The sequence below is a fragment of the Aspergillus caelatus genome (assembly GCF_009193585.1).
Source record: "Aspergillus caelatus strain CBS 763.97 unplaced genomic scaffold BDV27scaffold_243, whole genome shotgun sequence".
Lineage (NCBI taxonomy): Eukaryota > Fungi > Ascomycota > Eurotiomycetes > Eurotiales > Aspergillaceae > Aspergillus > Aspergillus caelatus.
In genome coordinates, this window is record NW_022475506.1 from 33,067 (window position 1) to 53,820 (window position 20,754).

General features: G+C 48.9%; 4 protein-coding genes across 4 annotated transcripts; 3 read left to right on the forward strand and 1 right to left on the reverse strand.

Moving 5' to 3' along the window:
• Window positions 1-473: 473 nt before the first annotated feature.
• Window positions 474-13,301, forward strand: tom1 (E3 ubiquitin-protein ligase TOM1). Its single transcript, XM_032076773.1, has 7 exons — window positions 474-727; window positions 798-4,677; window positions 4,737-8,555; window positions 8,612-8,692; window positions 8,750-12,604; window positions 12,661-13,005; window positions 13,068-13,301. The coding sequence occupies exons 1-7, from the start codon at window positions 680-682 to the stop codon at window positions 13,160-13,162; spliced, it is 12,123 nt and encodes a 4,040-aa protein (XP_031922897.1). The 5' UTR covers window positions 474-679; the 3' UTR covers window positions 13,163-13,301.
• Window positions 13,302-13,657: 356 nt separating this feature from the next.
• Window positions 13,658-15,322, forward strand: BDV27DRAFT_135541 (ribose-phosphate diphosphokinase). Its single transcript, XM_032068564.1, has 3 exons — window positions 13,658-13,854; window positions 13,938-14,402; window positions 14,474-15,322. Exons 1-3 carry the CDS (start codon window positions 13,784-13,786, stop codon window positions 14,898-14,900), a joined length of 963 nt encoding a protein of 320 aa, XP_031922898.1. The 5' UTR covers window positions 13,658-13,783; the 3' UTR covers window positions 14,901-15,322.
• Window positions 15,323-15,440: 118 nt separating this feature from the next.
• On the reverse strand, window positions 15,441-17,037 carry BDV27DRAFT_135543 (40S ribosomal protein eS6). The gene is made up of 6 exons (XM_032068565.1): window positions 16,869-17,037; window positions 16,680-16,752; window positions 16,529-16,549; window positions 16,364-16,462; window positions 15,976-16,294; window positions 15,441-15,912 (listed from the first exon to the last, which is right to left on the reverse strand). Exons 1-6 carry the CDS (start codon window positions 16,971-16,973, stop codon window positions 15,816-15,818), a joined length of 714 nt encoding a protein of 237 aa, XP_031922899.1. The 5' UTR covers window positions 16,974-17,037; the 3' UTR covers window positions 15,441-15,815.
• Window positions 17,038-18,424: 1,387 nt separating this feature from the next.
• BDV27DRAFT_49706 (uncharacterized protein) lies at window positions 18,425-19,761 on the forward strand. Its single transcript, XM_032076776.1, has 3 exons — window positions 18,425-18,768; window positions 18,836-19,575; window positions 19,639-19,761. Exons 1-3 carry the CDS (start codon window positions 18,526-18,528, stop codon window positions 19,721-19,723), a joined length of 1,068 nt encoding a protein of 355 aa, XP_031922900.1. The 5' UTR covers window positions 18,425-18,525; the 3' UTR covers window positions 19,724-19,761.
• Window positions 19,762-20,754: the final 993 nt, after the last annotated feature.

Here is a 20,754-nt window from a genome sequence, read left to right on the forward strand (position 1 = left end):
GTGCAGGGCTGACTTGTTGCCTCGGCGGGGAAGAAGACCCGCTCCGGTTCTGACTGTAAATTTACCACTGGTCCAGGTGAATGAGCCACAACGGGAGAGAACCTGAACAAGAAGAAGCTCCATTATTGGGATAATTTCACGAACCTTCCAACTCTTTACTCATCTTTCTTTTCATACCCCCATCCAACCCTCGCCCACGTCCTCTCCCTCACCAACTCCCCTCCCCCCTATTCACTGTGTGTGGTTCTTTCACTCGATACTGTCTAAATTCATCTGGATGTCAAATATTACAGGGCGAACGACCTGCACCGTTTCCCTGTTCCTCTGACGCCCAGCGGTACTTCGTACTAACTGAAAGCCGCAACAACACGCACCTCATCATATTCTTTCAGTCCTTTGAACCCATCCGGGTATAACCTCTTTGACCACGTCGGTTTCTATCTCTACATTCGCTATTCCCCCTACTTGCAATCTTGAGATACTTGGTTACAGCTATCCCAGAGTCTCATTTCGCTCTTTTGATTTTGTTGAGGCAGAAGAGGTACCCAAAACGTCATAAAGGCGCCTCGCAACGTTCTCCGCGTCCCGGTCTTGACGACCTCCCCACCCTCATCTAGGAGGAATCCTCCTAGGGTCATTCCCAGCTCCCTCATGATTACCTGTTGAATTGAACGTCATCATGGGGAGAATTAAGAAGGTGGCGAGCCAAAAACATGAGGCTACGATCGTGAGTATTCCATGTGCCTTGCCGTGCTGTATTAAAGCTGACCTGAAATTTTTTTTTCTTGTCGATATAGTCCCCTTATCTGTCAGATTTCGTATCTCGTGCTACAACTATACCCGTCCCTGAGCTTCCCTCACATCTCAACACCTTTCCTCGCTTATGGCCTTTCCCAAGAGGTGATCTATATCATTGGATCAATGTCCTGAACCGCTTTGACGAGATCTTGGCTGCCGCCAATGAGAAATATGGTTTAAATGATGGCCCTCAAACCAAACCGTTCAGCAGACATGTCCTGATGGACTTGTATGCGAGCGATGACAACAAACCAGGCCCGGAGGATATCGATGTTAAGCTAACCGCTCTTGGCTATGGTGTAGAGGGTGACAGAGAGCTCTTGGAAGCAATTCTCGACTTTTCCAGATTACTGTTGGATAAGTGCGGTAATCGCAGCCTGTATAGCAGCAGCGAACGGCTAGGGGAACTTCTGAATACTACGTCACTTTGTCTCCTTCAGTCTACGCTTCGTTTGTCACTCTCTTTGGCTCAGCGATATCATTCTCGCCAGCGGGGTAGTACCCACCTCCAACAGAGCCTGCTGGCAGCCCACTTTAACATCGATCTGGAAAAACTGCAAAAGATTGCTGCGCCCTTCCCGCGCCCTTCCGTATCCAACAAGACACCTGTATCCCCTCCTGTTGGTGTTAAGGGCAAGGAGAAACAATCCCAAACCAAGCACGATGCCAACAACCTAGTTACCCTTGTGCGCGAAAGTGAGGGCTGGGAAGAGTGGGGTCATGTACATCTGCTTTATTATCCGTCTGGCACTTCAGACCAGGCGAAGTCGACGTCGGAGGCCGTACATGGAGGGCTGCCGACTCAAGCTCCCACCACACCAACACCTCTGCGTAGAAGTCATACCCACCCCACGCCTCGTTTGAGCCGCACATCGATCATGGAGGATTCTCCTAGCTCTGCTGCGAATACCCCCTCAGGGAAACTGGAAGAAGCGACAAGGGGCGGGAAGGTTCTTGATATTCCTTACTCAAGGATCTCTTCCTCGACACCCGATAGTCTTGTTGCATCGCATGCAGAAGAGTTACCTGAAGACTCCAAGTATGATCTGCTCCACAGAATTCGGACGGCACGGGGGCTGGCAACATCTCCTTCTAGCCGTGAACAGATCCTTACAATCAGAGTGCTTGCTATTACAAACTTGGCATACGTATATCCCGAGTCGCTATTCCAACAGAAGATCCTCCAGTACGATATGGAACAGCCAAAACGTCTGCAGCTGGCTTTTCAACTGGGCGAGCTGGTTCATCTAGGCGCAAGTGGTGATCTTCCAGTCTCCCGAGGTGTACAGACATTGGTGCTCCAGGCTCTTGACTCTTTGGCTAAGCACAAAGCACGAGCAATCGACGTCTGTGCTGCGTTAAGCGTTAATGTAAACCATGGTGTCCTCATGTTCCTGACCCGGAAGGCTGTCAATGAACTAGGCTCAGAAGACAATAAGACGGATGATGGTAGTCAGGATGAGTGGCGGGATGCGTTACTTGCTCTTCTGCGAACGCTTCCAGGCTCAAGCACGAGGACACCGGAGACCCTTGTTTCTGCTGGCCTAATTCCCATGTTTGTCGATGTGTTGAACCTCCGAACTGAGAAAGCTCGTCGTGTTTATTCTCGAATTATGGAGTTCCTCGATACCTTTGTCCACGCGGTTCGTGATGCGCTTGGGACTCTCACCACAGCCAAAGGGTTTGACGCAATCTCGGATTTAATCGATTTCGAAACCAAAACTTCCTTTGAGAATGTATCCCGCGGTGCAGGAATCCCTTCTCACCACAAGACCCCATCAATTGATTACCAGATCCCATATTTCCAGCAGCAGACTCTCAGGTGGATGTTCCGGTTTGTCAATCATATCATGCAGCATAATGGCGGTGGTTTTGATCGGGTCCTTCGGAATTTGATTGACTCTCCTCAACTGTTGACGTCCCTTCGTTTGGTCTTTGAGAACGCCTGTGTCTTTGGGTCTCATGTCTGGAGCAATGCAGTCAATATCCTTAGCAGTTTTATTCACAACGAGCCCACCAGTTACGCAGTCATTGCTGAGGCTGGTTTGAGCAAGAGCTTCTTACAAGCTGTCACACACAGTGAGATAAAGGCGCAAGAGAAGCTACCTATTGATACCGAAAGTGCTGAAGTTGAAGGGGAATCATCCGCTAGATTGTCCGAGGTCGAGACTAGCCAGTCGGGCAGTGAGCCACAGAAGACCCGGGAGTATGAGCTGGCAAGGCCGAAGGATGTAAAGTTAGCCTTGGGTATCATGCCCGCAGCGGAAGCTTTATCATGCATTCCTTCGGCTTTTGGAGCTATTTGCCTTAACTCATCTGGACTTGAACTCTTTCAGTCATCCCACGCACTGGAAAGCTTTTTCGAAATCTTCGAAAATCCCGAGCATGTGAAATGCCTGAAAGATGATCCCAATCTCGTACGTTCGCTAGGGACCACGTTTGATGAGTTAGTGCGACATCATCCTGCGCTGAAGTCAACAATCATGGCTGCTGTCATTGTGATGGTCGCACGTGTTGGCTTTTTGTGCAGGAGTAAGGCTTGGTCGGATGGTATGGGAGCCAAGCTGTGGAAAGATAACTCCCAGGGAAAGCCGGCTCTTTCCGGTCCAGCATATCACCTGTTTCGAAAGATTGGTGGCACGAGAGTCGCTGGGGATATTGCACCGTCGGATCTTGGTATCCGGGAAATCAAATCTGGGGCACTACCAGACGGTGGCACCATGAAAACCGGCGATTTAAGCCATGTTCTCCCCGCCTCTAATAGTGACATTGAACCTAAGGACGTCGACTCTACGGGCCTCACTGTTACAGACTACCTTTATCCCGTATTACGATTCCTAGGTGCTTTCTTTGAAAATCAATCGAACTGCACCTATTTTATCGAATGTGGTGGTGTGGAATTCGTTTTGGATATTGCGACTCTGCAGAGTCTCCCATTCGATTTCCATAACACTGACGCTAACCAGGAGCTCACTGTTTTGGTGCACATGTTGGCGGAAACGAAGCCTCACCTTGTCTTGCCCGGGCTGGTTGATCGCGCAGAGCAGATTGTGGAACAACTATCTGAGTTCTGGCACCTGTCGGGACCCCGGGAATCAGGCTTCTTCACCCCTCTGATCAAGCCACCTCTTGAGAGAGAGTCTAAGGACCAGGACGACAAGTCCTGGGAACTCGCAAAAGATAATGGGACATACTTCGCTAAGAATATGGTAGCTGCACTTATCTTAACGGATCTTCTCCGCGAAGTTTACTCCATGCCATTATATCAGACCCGACCCAGCCAGCAGACTTCTGCATTTGCACAAGTCAATCTAGCCGATCGTTATTGTTCTCTTATCGGACGACTTGGGGGTTTGCATGCGGCTTGCGTGTGGGAGGAAATTCTACTAGAGAAGAATATACCTGACACTTGGGACCAGGCAACGAAAGTGCAGCTACCTGGTCCGGGTTCAGAAAAACCCAATGAATCTTCGGGACCCGCAAATGCAGAACCAAGCTTAGCTGTGCCTGCGCCCCTTCGCGAAAGTTCGGCTGCGAGTGAGCCTGCTCAATCAGGTGTTACTCAGGAGCCCAGAGGAGATTCTTCCAATGCCCCCGAAAGTAGCGTAGCTTTTAAGAATGTCCAAGCGCTTCGCTACCTTCTTAGCTCCTTGCCTTCTTCAATAACAGGTTTCTTCCATAATTTGGGCCTTGGTCTTATTGGAAAGCGGCGGATAGATCTCTATCAGAAGCAGAATGCAACTTCAGTGGCTGAGTCCATTGCCAGCGCTGTGCTCGAGCAACTCCAGTTCGCGCCGCCGAATACTAGCGGCAATCACAAGCTCCGATTCGCGTACCTGATTGTTATCCTGTCCTCATTCTCGCATTTGCTTTTCGAAGGTATGCTATCTATCTGTTATAAGGCTAGATCAAAAACTGATAACCCTACTTTAATCCAGCTACTGCAGATCGCCCGCATTCTCATTATCTCACTCTCGTTCTCTTCGCGTTCAAACGAATCCATGGTTTGAAGGCCATGAAAGATATCTGCGACGTCTTCGTGAGCGAGGTTAAGACTCTCACACCTCCTGAGTCAGTGCCTGACTCTGAGAAGGACGTGTCAGCTCGACTTACTTCTGCTTATGGAGGTATCAAGATAATACTTAGCTTTTTCTCTGAGCTTGCCTCGGGCAAGAACATTGTCGAGTCTAGTCAAACTCAGGCCATGACGAGCAGTGATCGGGAGCGAGACCGTCCCGACTACTTCCAACCTGGCCAATTCCTGGTTGACCTTCGGATGGAAATATTGCCAATGGCTCGGGATTTGTGGAATTCCGATTTTGCTACCCGGTCTTCAAGTTCCGTTATAAAGTGCTTGGTGGATATTTTGCGCTCATCGCTCGACGGCGAATATGAAACGGGGGCCGCCCAGCGCTCTAATCTACCTCCCGCATTGGCTGAGGTGTCTAGGAGGAAACTAGTTATCAACAGGGATCGTGTCGCCGCTTTGCAGGCAAAAGATTTCGATCTAGAAGTTGTAAAGGAGGCCCTGTACCGCTGCAACAATCAGTATGCCCCAGCTGAAGAATACTGCAAGGCACAAGACTGGTTACTACCTGCTCCGAGAATACCACCCCCTCCTAACGACATCGAGTCTGTTCGAACATCAGGTGGTGAGTCCTCCGAAGACCCGGTCGTTGGAGACGCCTCGCCTTTCGAGAGCCGGTTCCTCGACCGTTCGACACTTGCAATGCTTATAGCACAAGCTTCTGGCCGATCGGATGACATGCCTCGTCAGGAACAAGGCCAGGGGGCGCCAGTCGAAACCGAAGTCAGACATGGTTCTGAATTCCTAGCTCGAGCATTGAGTCATATTCTCAACGATGACCATAGCGCAGTCGACAGCGACCGGGAAGATTCTAGCAGTAACACCCGTAACCTCAATCCTAGCGGGGGAGATTCTTCAGAGCCATCAAACCATCCGATAGACCCATCCCCTGAGCAGCGAACGGAACAACCGACAAGACGGCACGAAGTTACCACGGTCGAAGATTTAGACAGGGAGCGTGAGAAGGTCCGGTCGAACCTGATCGAGCGCTGTCTAGACGTCCTAAATGAGCACCATGACGTGTCCTTCGAATTGGCTGACCTGATCGCTTCTGCGACGAAGAAGCACCGTGATCCTGAAAGCTTCCGGAAGGAGGTTGGGGAGATCCTTGTCCAATCTCTTGTTTCTTTACAAATGGAGAACTTCCAAGCAGCTGGGAAGAAGGTGGCTGCTTATGCCCATCTCCTCGCGCTAGTAGTCCAAGACAGAGACATGTATAACGCTACACTGGAGGAACTGAAGGAGTGTTTCACTACATTCCTCGGGTTTATCTCTGTGCCTTCCGAGAAGTCTTCGGATGAGTCCTTCCCGTGGATCGGGCATGTCCTACTGGCCCTGGAAAAACTGCTCTCTGACGACGCTCAACCTCCCCAAATTCGATGGAATATGCCTGATAATGAGAATCCAGGCGCGGAGGATGATGCTCCCGCTCAGTTAGAGGAGCCTCTTATTTCGAATGAACAGAAGACGCAGCTTTTCGAGGCTCTTGTCGAAATTCTTCCCAGAGTTGGGAAGGATGACACCCTAGCACTCTCTGTTTGTCGGGTTCTTGTTATACTAACTCGAAATCGCAGCATTGCCACCCGCCTGGGTGAGAAGCGTAGCTTACAGCGCCTTTTTGTCATGATGAAGCAGCTTTCAAGTACTACAAATGAAAAGCTCCAGGGTGCATTCATGTTGATTTTGAGACACATAGTCGAAGACGAGGATACCATTCGACAAATAATGAGAAGTGAGATTGTCGCGAACTTTGAATCGAAGTCCTCTCGCCAGATCGACACAACCGGTTACGTACGGCAGATGTACCACCTCGTCCTCAGGTCGCCGGAATTGTTCGTGGAAGTCTCCAACGAAAAACTGAAACTGCAACGATACGATAGCCGCCAACGCCCACAAGTTCTCACATTGAAATCTGATAAGAATACTGGCTCGGACAAAGAAACGGCCCAGGATACTACCGAAAACGCGAAAGGTGGTAGCCAGGCTTCAGCCGATGCTCAGCCGGAGGATAAAGACAAGGGCAAAGGGCCAGAGTTAAAACCGCCTGTTGTAGAGAATCCTGATGGCGTCATCCACTATCTGCTTTCGGAGCTTCTATCTTACAAGGATGTAGATGACAAGGAGCCTTCGACAGAGGCTATAGAAACATCTGCGCCTGAACAATCGGAAACCCAAACTGATGTGGAGATGGCTACTGATGAACCTTCACCCTCTGTTTCTACCACTGATTTGCAGGCCACACGTAACACTAAGAAAGCAGAGAAACCGGTGTTCAAAGCGGATGACCACCCGATCTATATATACCGCTGCTTTCTTCTTCAATGCTTGACTGAGCTTCTTTCGTCGTATAACCGCACCAAGGTGGAGTTTATCAACTTCTCTCGCAAAGCGGATCCGCTTGCAACTACTCCTTCGAAACCTCGATCGGGTATCTTGAACTACCTGCTCAATGCTCTCGTCCCCATTGGTACCATGGAGCATGATGAGTCTGTTGCGTTCAAGAAGCGCGCCAACACATCGGCTTGGACGATGCGTGTGCTTGTAGCGCTGTGCACGAAGACCGGCGAATTTGGTGGCACTGGCAGACGCCGAAGCGAGCAAAATTCGAATGAAGAAGATGAGCCTGAGCTTGCCTTCGTGCGGAGGTTCGTCCTAGAGCATGCACTACGAGCATACAAAGAGGCGAATACGTCAAACGAACCCTTGGATACCAAGTATTCTAGATTGATGTCACTAGCCGATTTATTTGACAAAATGCTTAGTGGCTATGCTTTCGTTTCCGGAGATACAGCCTTCCCATCCTCGACCAGGCAACTTGCGAAAACGATGTTCGAGAAGAATTTCATCGCCGCTCTCACATCCTCAGTCGCTGAAATCGATCTGAATTTCCCTGCGTCTAAACGGGTCATCAAATACATACTGCGGCCCCTTAACAAACTTACGCAAACGGCTGTGATCATGAGTGAAACGTCAGATATCTCTACTCTCGGAGAAACGGAGGAGGATGAAATATCCTCTGCTACCTCAGTTTCTGATCTGGAAGATGACCGCGAAGAGACCCCTGACCTTTTCCGTCATTCCACCCTGGGCATGTTAGAGCCTCGTCATGAAGAAGAAACTAGCTCCGAAGAATCGGATGAAGAAGATGATGGTATGTATGACGATGAATACGAAGACGAAATGGATTACGAGGAAGACTTGCCCGAAGATGATGGCGAAGTCGTAAGTGATGAAGAAGACGAGATCGAGGGTGTTGGTCCGATTGAAGGCCTTCCTGGCGATTCCGGCATGGACATAGAGGTTGTCATTGATGATGACGATGACGACGATGATGAGGATGACGATGATGATGAACACGAAGATGACTCCGATATGGAGGACGATGAGATTCTCGCTGGAGAGATAACAGGGGATCAAGACAATGATAGCTTAGAGGAAGGTGATGATGATGAATGGGAGAGTGAAGAGATGTCCGAAGATGATGAAGAGGCTGAGATCATGAATCAGTTAGAAGACGAGCTGGATGGTATCAGACAAGTGGATCAGCGTCAAGGGCAGAGATTTGATGATTTGTTCCGGGTACTTAATGAAGCTGCCGGAGGTGTTGAGGATCTTCAGGCTCCTGACAGTCTTGATGACATTGTTGACGATGATTTGAACGATGATGACGGTCAGTATAGTTCAGTATTGTTGTACGCAGGAATTTGATTACTAACGTTCACTAAGAAGATGAAGAAATCGATGAGCTTGAGGAGGAACTTGAAGATGCCGATGAAGATCAAGGATCTTACCAAGGCTTTGACGATGGTAAGTTTCATTTATCGACTACAACATGAAATGAGGCGTGCTAAAGAACTTGTATAGATGAAGACCTCATTGAACCATGGGGCTGGGATGGCGACGAGGCCCCAATACCCCGTGGACACCATCATCACCGCTACCGTGGTACTCAGCCAGGATGGGCTGCGGTTACAGGTATAATGCCCAGCAGCGGCCGGCATGGAATCGTTCCTATTCAGCCGTACCGATTCCACCGTACTCAGATTCCTGCCCGTGGTAATGATGATGGGACAAACCCTCTTCTTGTCCGGACAGACCGTGGCCCCGAGGCTGGCCAATCTCGTGGACCTGGCAATGAAGCTTTTACCGACTGGGTTCATGGCATGGAACCCGTATCCACTGGACGCCTGCTCCCTATGGACAGCCCAGTGAGCTTCATGAATGCGATTATGCAGGCCATTGGAGGCCAAGGTGCCCCAGGCTTTGGCGTTATCACGCGCCCAGACGGAATTCATGTTCATGTTGACAGACGAGCCATTTTGCCCAACCGCATTCAAGATATTTTCGGGCTTGGTAGGCCACAAGCACCACCCTCTCGCACTCGGGATGATCCATCCCAAGCTGTGAGCTTTGCATTGGCAACGACTAGAAGTCGCTGGCAGGAGGAGGCTCGTATTTTGTTTAGCAGCACATACGTTGAAAAGACACAGCGTGTTGTCAACTCTTTGCTGAAAATATTGGTTCCTCCTGCTATTGAAGAAGAGAAGGAGCGAGAGAAGAAGATGGCGGAGGAGCTTAAGCGACGAGAGGAAGAATTAGCTGAGAGAGAACGCCAAGAACGTATTGCCAAAGAAGAGGAAGAAAAGGAGCAGAAGCGGAAAGAAGAAGAAAATGCTCGGCGACAGCAAGAAAGGGAACAGCAAGAAGCTGAAAGGCAAACCTCAGGTGTTACTTCTGAGCCCATGGACGATGTGCAGCCGACAGATGCACAAGCTGAAGCTGCAACGCTGCCAGTTCAAGCAGAAATGGGGCCGTCTGAACCTCAACCTCGGGTGCATACTACTATTAGAGGTCGCGAGCTTGACATTACTGGGATGGAAATCGACCCTGAGTACCTCGAGGCTCTGCCTGAGGAGCTTAGAGAAGAAGTAATTATGCAACAGCTTGCAGAGCAGCGCTCTCAGGCAGCTGCAGCTGGCGAAGAGCCCAGTGAGATTAACCCGGAGTTCCTGGAAGCATTACCCCCAGAGATTCGGGAAGAGTTATTACAGCAGGAAGCTGCCGACCGTCGCCGTCGGGAGCGGGAAAGTTCACGCAGACAAGCAACCTCTGGTGGAGCTCCTCCCCGCGCTGAAGACATGGATGCCGCTAGTTTCCTTGCTACCCTGGACCCTTCATTACGGCAAGCCGTACTCGCTGACCAACCCGAGGAGATACTAGCAACGCTGGGGCCGGAATTTGTCACCGAAGCACGAGCTTTACCTGGAAGGCGCCTGACCCAATTTGGTGATATTGCCAGAGTTGATCATCGGCAACGAAATGAGCCAACCGACGAACAAGAGCCGAAGAAGCAACAGCGGCGTCAGATCGTCCAAATGCTTGACAAAGCCGGTGTTGCCACATTGCTTCGCCTCATGTTTATGCCACTCCAGGGCAATGCACGTCATCAGTTGAATGATATTCTGCATAACGTGTGTGAAAACCGTCAGAATCGGGTTGAAGTAATTAGTCTTCTACTTTCTGTCTTGCAGGATGGAAGCTCAGATGTTTCTGCAATCGAGCGCAGTTTTGCTCAACTTTCGCTCCGGGCCAAACCTCCCTTGGTCCAGAAGACCCCGCAGTCTGTCAAGCGCAATCTGGCCTTCCAAACCTCATCGAGTGTCAGCAATGAAGTGACTCCAATAATGGTGGTACAACAATGCCTCGGGACTCTTTCGTTCCTGTCTCAGTACAATCCTCATATCGCGTGGTTTTTCTTGACTGAGCATGATCCTTCATCTACATTGAAGTTGAAGGCCTTCCGCAAAGGCAAGGGCAAGGAAAACAAGGCTAATAAGTTCGCCCTTAATGCGCTACTTACTCTTCTTGATCGGAAATTGATTATGGAAAGCCCAAATTGTATGGAGCAGCTTTCTAGCCTCCTCAGCAGCATCACACAGCCGCTCACCCTGCTACTTCGCCGTGAGAAGGAGAAGCAAGAGGAAGAAGAGAAGGGCAAAAAGACTGAAACAGCACAGGATGACAGGCCGACTGAGGAGCAGCAGCAGCAGCAACAGGAGCAACCGTCTGATACTGCAGAGCCTACGACCTCTGCTACAGATACAACGATGACAGATGCTCCTCTGCCCAGTGTAGAGAACACCGAAGCGCAAAGCGCAACGGCGCAGCCTGAGGAGGGTACATCAGCAGAACCCTCTAAATCAGAGACAGGAAAGGGTTCGACCGAAGATGAGAAACATAAAAAGAAGTCTATAGAACCGCCCGTTGTTCCAGATTACAACCTGCAGCTTGTTGTCCATATTCTTGCTGCTCGCGAGTGCAACGGCAAAACTTTTAGGGAAACGCTCTCGACAATTAACAATCTTTCAGCCATCCCCAAGGCCAGGGATGTGATTGGGAATGAATTAGTTCATCAGGCACAGGACTTGAGCACTACTATCTTAACGGACCTGGATGAATTATTGTCTCATATTAATCAAGCCCGGACTGGCACCGACATGCAGGGCTTGGCTCTGGCTAAATTCTCTCCAGCTAGCTCTGATCAAGCGAAACTATTACGTGTGTTGACGGCACTTGACTACTTGTTTGACCCTAGTCGATCGGATAAGGCCAAGGGAGGTGATTCCGAGCAGGCAGCTAAGGAGGATGTCCTACAGACCTTGTACGAAAGTTCTACATTCGGGCCCCTCTGGACAAGGCTGAGCGAATGCTTGACCCTTATACGGCAGAAGGAGAATATGCTGAACGTCGCAACAATCCTCTTGCCCCTGATCGAAGCATTGATGGTCGTCTGCAAAAATACCTCGCTGAAAGAGACTTCCCTTTCTCGGAACACTCGAGAGCTGTCTGTATCTAGCACTTCTATCGGCACTGGTTTGAATATGGAGAGTCTTTTCTTCAAGTTCACGGAGGAACATCGCAAGATATTAAACGAACTTGTTCGTCAGAACCCGAGGTTAATGAGCGGCACTTTCTCCTTGCTTGTCAAGAATCCGAAGGTTTTGGAGTTTGATAACAAGCGCAATTACTTCACACGTCGTATTCATTCCCGTGGTGCAGAGCCTCGTCATCCTCATCCTCCCCTTCAGCTCTCTGTTAGGAGAGATCAAGTGTTCCTTGATTCGTTCAAATCCTTATACTTCAAGACAGCGGATGAGTTGAAGTATGGCAAATTGAATGTGCGCTTCCACGGTGAGGAGGGTGTTGACGCAGGAGGCGTGACCAGAGAATGGTTTCAAGTTCTCGCACGCGGCATGTTCAATCCGAACTACGCTTTGTTTATTCCTGTTGCTGCCGACCGGACTACCTTCCACCCCAATCGCCTGAGCGGTGTGAACTCCGAGCATCTTATGTTCTTTAAGTTCATTGGACGAATCATTGGCAAGGCTCTGTACGAAGGCCGCGTGCTCGATTGTCACTTCAGCCGCGCTGTCTACAAGTGTATTCTTGGACGTTCAGTATCTATCAAGGATATGGAGACACTCGACCTCGACTACTACAAATCTCTCCTCTGGATGCTCGAGAATGATATCACTGACATCATCACCGAAACTTTCGCCGTGGAGACTGATGACTTTGGCGAGAAGCAAGTGATCGATCTTGTGGAAAATGGAAGCAATATCCCGGTCACTCAAGAAAACAAGGAGGAGTACGTGCAGCGCGTCGTGGATTATCGTCTCGTGCGATCCGTTAAGGAGCAGCTCGACAATTTCCTCAAGGGTACGTTACGCCCTCCCTACAGGTCATGTAGAATATCAGCTAACAAAGGTTTCTAGGGTTCCATGAGATCATCCCAGCAGATCTGATCTCGATTTTCAACGAACAAGAACTTGAGTTGTTGATTTCCGGCCTTCCCGAGATTGATGTGGACGACTGGAAGGCTAATACCGAGTATCACAACTACTCGGCCTCGTCACCTCAAATCCAGTGGTTCTGGCGTGCCGTTCGCTCATTTGACAAAGAAGAGCGGGCTAAGCTGCTACAATTTGTCACCGGAACGAGTAAGGTGCCACTCAACGGTTTCAAGGAGCTTGAAGGTATGAATGGAGTTAGTAGATTCAACATTCACCGCGATTACGGCAATAAGGATCGCCTTCCAAGCGCGCACACATGTTTCAACCGTAAGTCATCCGATTTGTCGCTATCAAGTTCAAACTTACAGGTTACTGACCATGCGGGGCAGAGCTTGATCTTCCGGAATACGAAAGTTATGAGACTCTGAGACAACGGCTGTATACTGCCATGACAGCCGGTAGCGAATACTTCGGGTTCGCATAGATTGGTGGTGGTGCTCTCTTCAAGACAGCTTGGGCGATAATACTAGTTTTACGCGATTCATCTTGCATCTTTTCTCATTTCTCACCCTGTTCTAATGCTTGAGCATTTGGCGGCGTTCAGCTACACTATTCCTTGTTGTCTTCTTCCTAGTCTGTATTGCTACTGGGGTCGATCATGTATTACGAAAGGGAGGAAAATCTCAGACCGCGACTGGAAGCTGGTTGAAGTGCAGGTCAACTAGTGTGCCAGGGATAGAGCGATATGGCATTGTGAAAAATCATCTCACTTTCTTCACATTCATGTATTTAGGGTTGTGTTTTATTTTTTCCTTTCTTTCTAGATCTCCCAATAACTTACTGCATATTTCAAATATGTTCTTGATCACACCCCGTAGGCGGTGAGCAGCGGCGAGCCGGGGAGTCACGGGACGCAGTGATTTTTCCGCTGGGGAAAAAAAGTTGCCGCGGGGCATTTATCACCTTTTGTTTGACTCTGGGGTTTGATTCTCCTCAGTCCTTAGAATTCTTCAGTTGTCGTATTCACCGGTCCTGGTTTAAACAAATCTGTCTCTTTTGACTATCGCATTTTCTGTACCCGGTCGACAATTGACCTCGACACACCATGGCTGCCAACTCTATCAAGCTCCTGACTGGTAACAGTCATCCTGAGCTTGCGAATCTTGTGGCTGATCGGTACGCGATCCATTGTCATTGAATAAGCTTTCGCATGCTGTGCTGTCTTTCTTTGGCTAATGATCTTTTGCTCATTCCATCAGCCTCGGTATTGAACTGACCAAGATCATGGTCCTCCAATACTCCAACCAGGAAACGAGCGTGACCATTGGTGAAAGCGTACGAGATGAGGATGTTTTCATTCTGCAGTCTACTAAGCCCAACGACATAAATGACGGTCTGATGGAGCTGCTCATTATGATCAATGCTTGCAAAACAGCTTCTGCGAGACGTATCACAGCTGTTATCCCCAATTTCCCATATGCTCGTCAAGATAAGAAGGACAAAAGCCGTGCGCCTATCACTGCAAAGCTTATGGCCAACATGCTCCAAACCGCTGGTTGCAACCATGTTATCACTATGGACCTTCATGCCAGCCAAATCCAAGGCTTTTTCAACGTTCCGGTTGACAACTTGTACGCCGAACCCAGCATTCTTAAGTGGATCCGGGAGAATCTGGATGTGAGCAATTGTATCATCGTCAGTCCAGATGCTGGTGGTGCGAAGCGGTAAGTCAGCTGCATGTTCTTATAGAATATGGTCGCAGTCAAGTTCAGTGTTAATTTGTGTCTGTCATCAGTGCTACCGCTATTGCTGACCGTCTCGACTTGCAATTCGCACTTATCCACAAAGAACGCCCTCGCCCGAACGAGGTCTCCCGCATGGTTCTCGTCGGCAATGTTCAGGATAAGGTTGCCATCATCGTGGATGACATGGCTGACACATGCGGAACTCTGGCCAAGGCTGCCGATACTGTAATGCAGCACGGAGCGAAGGAAGTGAACGCGATCGTTGTTCACGGTATTCTTTCCGGCAAGGCCATTGAAAACATCAACAAGAGCTGCCTCAAGCGTCTTGTGGTTACCAACACTGTTCCTCACCAAGAAAAGAAAGAGCAGTGCGACAAGATCGAGACAATCGATATCAGCCCTACTCTTGCCGAGGCCTGCAGACGTACGCATAATGGCGAGTCCGTGAGTTTCTTGTTCTCCCATGCTGTCGCCTAAATAGCTACACTGGGTGAGGATAATGGAAAGGGGTCTTTCACCGGGACAGAAGAAGAGGAACGTTAGTTGTTTCTTCTAGTTGAATTCAAATGCTCAACGCTTTGAGATTTGCAGTTTCTCAACTGGCCATTGATCTTTTGTTTTCTGGTTTAAGACGGGGAAATTTATACTCTGATAACTATCATAACGCGAATAAGGCCATGATGTATGCACGAACAATGGGTGGAACAGGGATGGCAAATTCCGAAAAAGTTGGCGTCGCCTACGATGAATTGAATTATGCATTTGTACATATACACGTACTGAAGGAGTTTTCTTGTTCTTTTTCTGTTTTGGTTTTTTTATGGATATAGAGGAAATCTGAGAATGTGACGGCTTGGCTCACGCTGCTTGCTAATGTTACTATTGCTTGGGTTATGGCATGAGTCCACCATGTAATCTTGCAAGACTCCACTATTATTGGGCGTTCCGTAGGTGCTCCTTAAGCTTAAGAGACTCGAGGATGATACTACAACTTGGCAATACTGAAAAGACGATCTCTTCAAGTAACAGAAAACAAACTAGGATTTGCAGTTGTGAGTACAAAAAACATCGAGCTTCATTCATTTATCAAGCAGTGCTAGCAGTCCGCGGAACCGTTACCCTGTTACCGTGCAATGTGGATCCGAGAACAAGAAAACTTCTTTCACATTTTTTCCCTTTCATTCCAGCTGTGGATATGGCTTTTTTAAAAAAGAAAAAGGCAGCACGCTAAAGCCTCGGTCCCGCAGACGCATGTCCCCCAAGGAATATATTCTGTTCTCTTGGGTTACACCCCTGCTTTGCACCTCGATAGCCCCCTTTCCTCGTCCGCTGAGAATTTTCCCTAGCCATAAGAGAGACGTAACCCGACCATTAACCCGGGAGAAGATGCATTTACTTCCTCATAGAAGAGGCCCTCCGCTTGCGGAGCTCATCACGCTTAGCCTTCTCCTCGTGGACACGGTTGGCAAGGAGCTTAGCGTAGTCGTTACTGTTTCGCAGCAATTAGTAAACCCGAATCTGGATGTGGACGTGTGAAGGTAAGGGAGCTTACGCAGCCTCGCGAGCAGCCTCAGAGCGGCGGCGCTTGATGGCAATCCTGTGACGCTTGCGCTGGAGACGCTGGGGGGTAACCAGACGCTGGATCTTGGGGGCCTTGGTGTATTCGGGCTTGCCCTCCTTGGTGACGGTACGGCGGATGACGAACTTGCGGACGTCGTCCTTCTTGTCGAGACCGAAGAAACGGCGGATCTTGGTGGCACGCTTGGGGCCGAGTCTCTTGGGGACGACAGTGTCGGTGAGACCGGGCAGCTCACCCTCACCCTGCTTGACGATGCTCAGGGCCAGAACAGCGAGATCGAAACCGGTGATGGCTGTGGGAAGTCATCAATAAACGAACTATGCGCACAGGAGCAACAGGATTACTGATTTTCAAAACATACCACCACGGACAGACTTGCGCTTACGCTCACCGGTGCGGCGGGGGCGGTAGCAGCTGTGGCCATCGGCGAGGAGGAGACGGGTACGGGTGGGAAGGAGAACTGCAGAGATTCGATAAGTTTTCCTGTTGGTGATTGCTGAGCGTTTGATATCGGTCGGTTACATACCACCCTGCTTCATGGGGAAACCTGGTAAAAGTGAATGTCAGCATTTTAGCTCAATCCTTGTCCCGCAATCCCTATGCCCTTCTTTCCCAATTCACACGAATCCCATAATCAAGAAAAATCTTTATAGATAAAAAAAAAATTCCAGCCGTACCTTGCTTGTCGTTACCACCGGTGATCTTGAAAAGGTAACCCTTGAACTCATCACCAAGGGAGTCGCCGGCAACCTATACAACGAAAATATTCCCCGATCAGTCTTCTTGCTTCCAAATTTTTCGCGTGTTGAATATTCAAATTGCAGATCGAAGGGGCGTGTTCAAAATAGGGATATGGGGTTGCTGACTTCGGTTCCCATGCGCTTCTCCATGAAGGGACGGAGCTTGCGCTCATCGTCAACCTCGATGATCTTCTGCGACCCATTGGCCGGGTAAGAGATGTTGAGCTTCATCTTGACGGAGCTGCGCGGTCAAGACGGAGGGCGCGGGTATTGTCGACAGGTCGAGGAGGTTAGGTCGTCGGAGATTCAGTACTTGGGATTTTTGGCCGCTGTGGTGTAGCGAGATTTCCCTCTGTGGGCGGCTGACTAACATTGACCATTCCCATCTGGGATTAGTGCCGCGAAGTAGGGCTTCTTATGTCAGCCGCTTTCCATTTCGGTAATTTCCAGACTTAAAAGTATGTTCCATTCAAAAAGATCATCAAACTTCTTATGTTCATCTGTACGGACAGTGAGATACAAGTTACTAGGTACATCTGCTGGTATACATTCATCTCGTGGTATACTGTACTCGGACAACTGCTGTACCTTTACGAGAATCCACAATAATAAGGCTTCATTTGACAATAAATACTACTCTATCTTATATCTCATCTCACTTGCTCTTTACTACTATTTAAGAGATTCAATCGTCTATGGTTCATGAATGTTAACAAAGTAGGCATTTTTGGTAAGACACATATCAGTAACACAGTTGAAGCACTGACCCAAGCACCCCCCCTTCGGGATATACAGATCAAGGTGGCGCTTATCACAATCACATTTAAAATGCGCTGTAGCTCCTTTTAACCCACCCAGCATCCACTACACGGAGTATTCCCCGTCTGCAACTACTCCGTACGTACGTATACCCATTATCGAGGACACCAACCCGAAGTAGGAATTATGCACCAAGTATGCATTGAAAGACTGATGCAATTAGTCATCAATCCGTTATGCAAAAGAAAAAGTAAAGAAAGAAGGAAGAGATTTCGAGCGTCACGGCTGGTTTAGTCAGAGGGGTGGGCACCTTACGCAATGACCCAAGCACGCGACTGGTTGACCGATCCGGAGTCGCCGCGCGGAACAACAGCCTTATTATGGGGAATGGCATACTGTGAACGCCTTAGGCCAAGTCGACAACGTTCTTCCCAAGGTGTTATTCTTAGTATTGTCTTGTGTCAATGCGGTAGTTCCTCTCCTTTTCCTTAATTATAGACATCTCAATCGACTTTCATTCTTTCTCCTCACACACTAGTATTCGACATTCTTCAACCTCCTCCCCGTCATCTCCTTGGGTTTGTTCCCTTCCTTTCATTGTCTTTGGAAGAAGACTCTTTTTCCCTTCTCATATTCCCCACCTGGCTTGCCAACCCTCATCACTACGCTAGTTTCACTGGAAAGTCCCGGTTTCTGCACGGTACCCCCCGGAGATACGATTCTTGTTGCTCAACCCTCCCCTCTGTCTCAGGGGGAAGGCCTCGTTTGATCCATAACCGGCGCTTTTGATTGACATAGACGCTCTTAGTTTTTCTGAACATTTTTTAGTCATCTCCAGCAGCAAGTGTCTCAGAAAAAAAAATTATTCACAGTTACTTGACGTCGACATCCACAATTTGTTGGATGGGATTGGTAGGAGACGGCGAAAGAGACTGCCGACCGCCGACATCTACACACGGACAGGCTTCGGACACCTTTGTCACACTTTCCATCCCTTTGTACTAGCTCTTTGTCTCAACCCGCGATGCGCCTCTTCAATAAGTTTCACACTGTATGCGCCTTGGCCGTAGCTAGTATCCTGCTATCAGCCTGGTTCCTCGCTTCCCAGAGTTACTATAGACGAGTGGTGCCGACCAATGGTGAAGACTCCAGTTTCAATGTCGCTACCTCCTTTGATCGGAGGTTAGTCGTATTCGGTGATTCGTGGAGCGATAACAATGCGGGCGAGCTTCAAGGGTCTGTCTGGACGGAGTGGCTTTGTTCGAAGGTAGGCAAACCCAAAAACAAAGGCCGTCCCAGGGCCCGAATTGACGATGAGCTCATTCACGGTTTAGTTTCAATGCCACCATGAGAATATGGCGCAGACAGCCAAGTCACTAAGAGGAGAGTATATTGGCTCGGTCGTAGACAATGACGAGTTACCAGATTCCTTGCTCAACTTACACAAGTCACCGCTGGCCGACTTCAAGGCTCAGGTCAGTCAGTGGACCGCCGCCGAGACACGTGCTGTGCAAGAAGACCTAGCGGGCAACAAGGAAATGATCAGCCACCGCCAGAACCGCACCATTATTGTCGTTTCCTTTGGTGTTTGGGATGTGTGGAACATGTTGGATATGGACTACGACACTGCAACGCAATCAGTGGACCGCAGCATTGGTGTCATCATCGATCAGCTCAATGTGTTGTCTCAGAGTTTGGGCACGAATGAGCTCAAGGTCATCCTGACATTGACACCAGATGTCACCTTCCTTCCAGCGTTCAGGCCCACGAGAAGTAATGTCGGCCGGCACAAAGAGGCGGTCCAAATTACGGAATATTGGAACCGTCGACTTCGTGAGGCTGCGGAAAAATGGGACCTAGGCACAATCTATCTGTTCGATACGAACGCTTTTCTAGCCGACCTGATCCGTGATTGGCAACTATATGCTGCCGGCATTGAAGAACCCAATGGGCTGGGAAAGAACCAGGAGCCCGGGTGGGAGAATGTCGACGACGCATGCGTCGAAAATGAACAGCAACTAGTGATGACATCAGAGGTGAAAAAATGTGACAACCCAGAGAAGTTCTTATTCTGGTAAGATCAAGACATGTTACCAATGGTTCCCAGTGACTCGAGCCAGACTAACCGTATCTTCAGGAACGAGATGCATCTGGGTCCCTCGGCCCACCGACTCATGGGTACGGAAATTTTTCATGGGATCGAAGAAATGTGGCTCAGATAAAGGTGGATTTCTAAGAAAGAAAGAAATTTTTTTTAAAAAAAAAAGGAGCATAAATAATGTGTTTTTTCTCTCCAGTACAACACCGCGGATAAGACACGCGCAATCTAGACGTAATTCGTTGCTCGGGAGGAGGTATGTTTCTGTAGACAACCAAGGCCACCGCTGGTTTCCGACACACAACAAACGCTTGCTGCAGAGGGAACACAGCCAAGATGACCTCAGCTGACGAGCTCACAAAGAAGCCCTTCGGTTCAGCTTGTTTGACCTTGGCTATGTCTCCCAGAAGCCTGGCTGTGCACCAATCATGAGTCTCTAGCTGTCTCATTTTGTCTCATTTTAAACGAAATTGGTCTGCCGAATCTTGACGATGGAAAATCTCAGACCCAGCAACCAAGATCTCGCGAGGTGGTATGTCCCATTCAAACATGGTGGAGTAAAAAGGGAAGACTCCATCGGCTCGACTGCAACGCGATTGTGGAGCGACGATCACGGAATGGGAGATCGACCCAATACCTTGGGAGACCTGCAAGTTGTAACCTTCATGACATAAGGCTTCCCCAGCTGGCTAGAGGGAGCACCTTGATGCCGATCGTTTTTCTTTGACCCAGGAGAGAAAAGAAGTTCTTTGTGAGAGGGACTGCGGCTTGTAAGAGGATGATTTGTTGTTTTCCTTTGGTCCTTGTTCTTTGAAGTTACCTCTTATTTTTCCCTTTGGTTTTTTTTTTTTTTTTTTTTCATTTTATTTTTTTTGCCCTTAATTTCTGACATTCTTTCATTTGCTTGTTTCTTTGTTCTCTGTCCTCCCTCCAAAGCAAAAGGTTGCTTGCTACCTGATTACTACTACAAGTCGGTCCGAGTTAACTGGTGGGGAGGGGGAAATAATTAGTACGTAGCTTAACTCAATCGGTCGTAGTCTGGCTAGTCCATAGTTTGTTCCCGTACCTTTTCCTCGTTCGGTCAAGTAACCGTGACTTGTATGCTTCCATGGTTGGTTCATCTGATTTTAATCAGGCAAGTGTCATTTTTGCAAG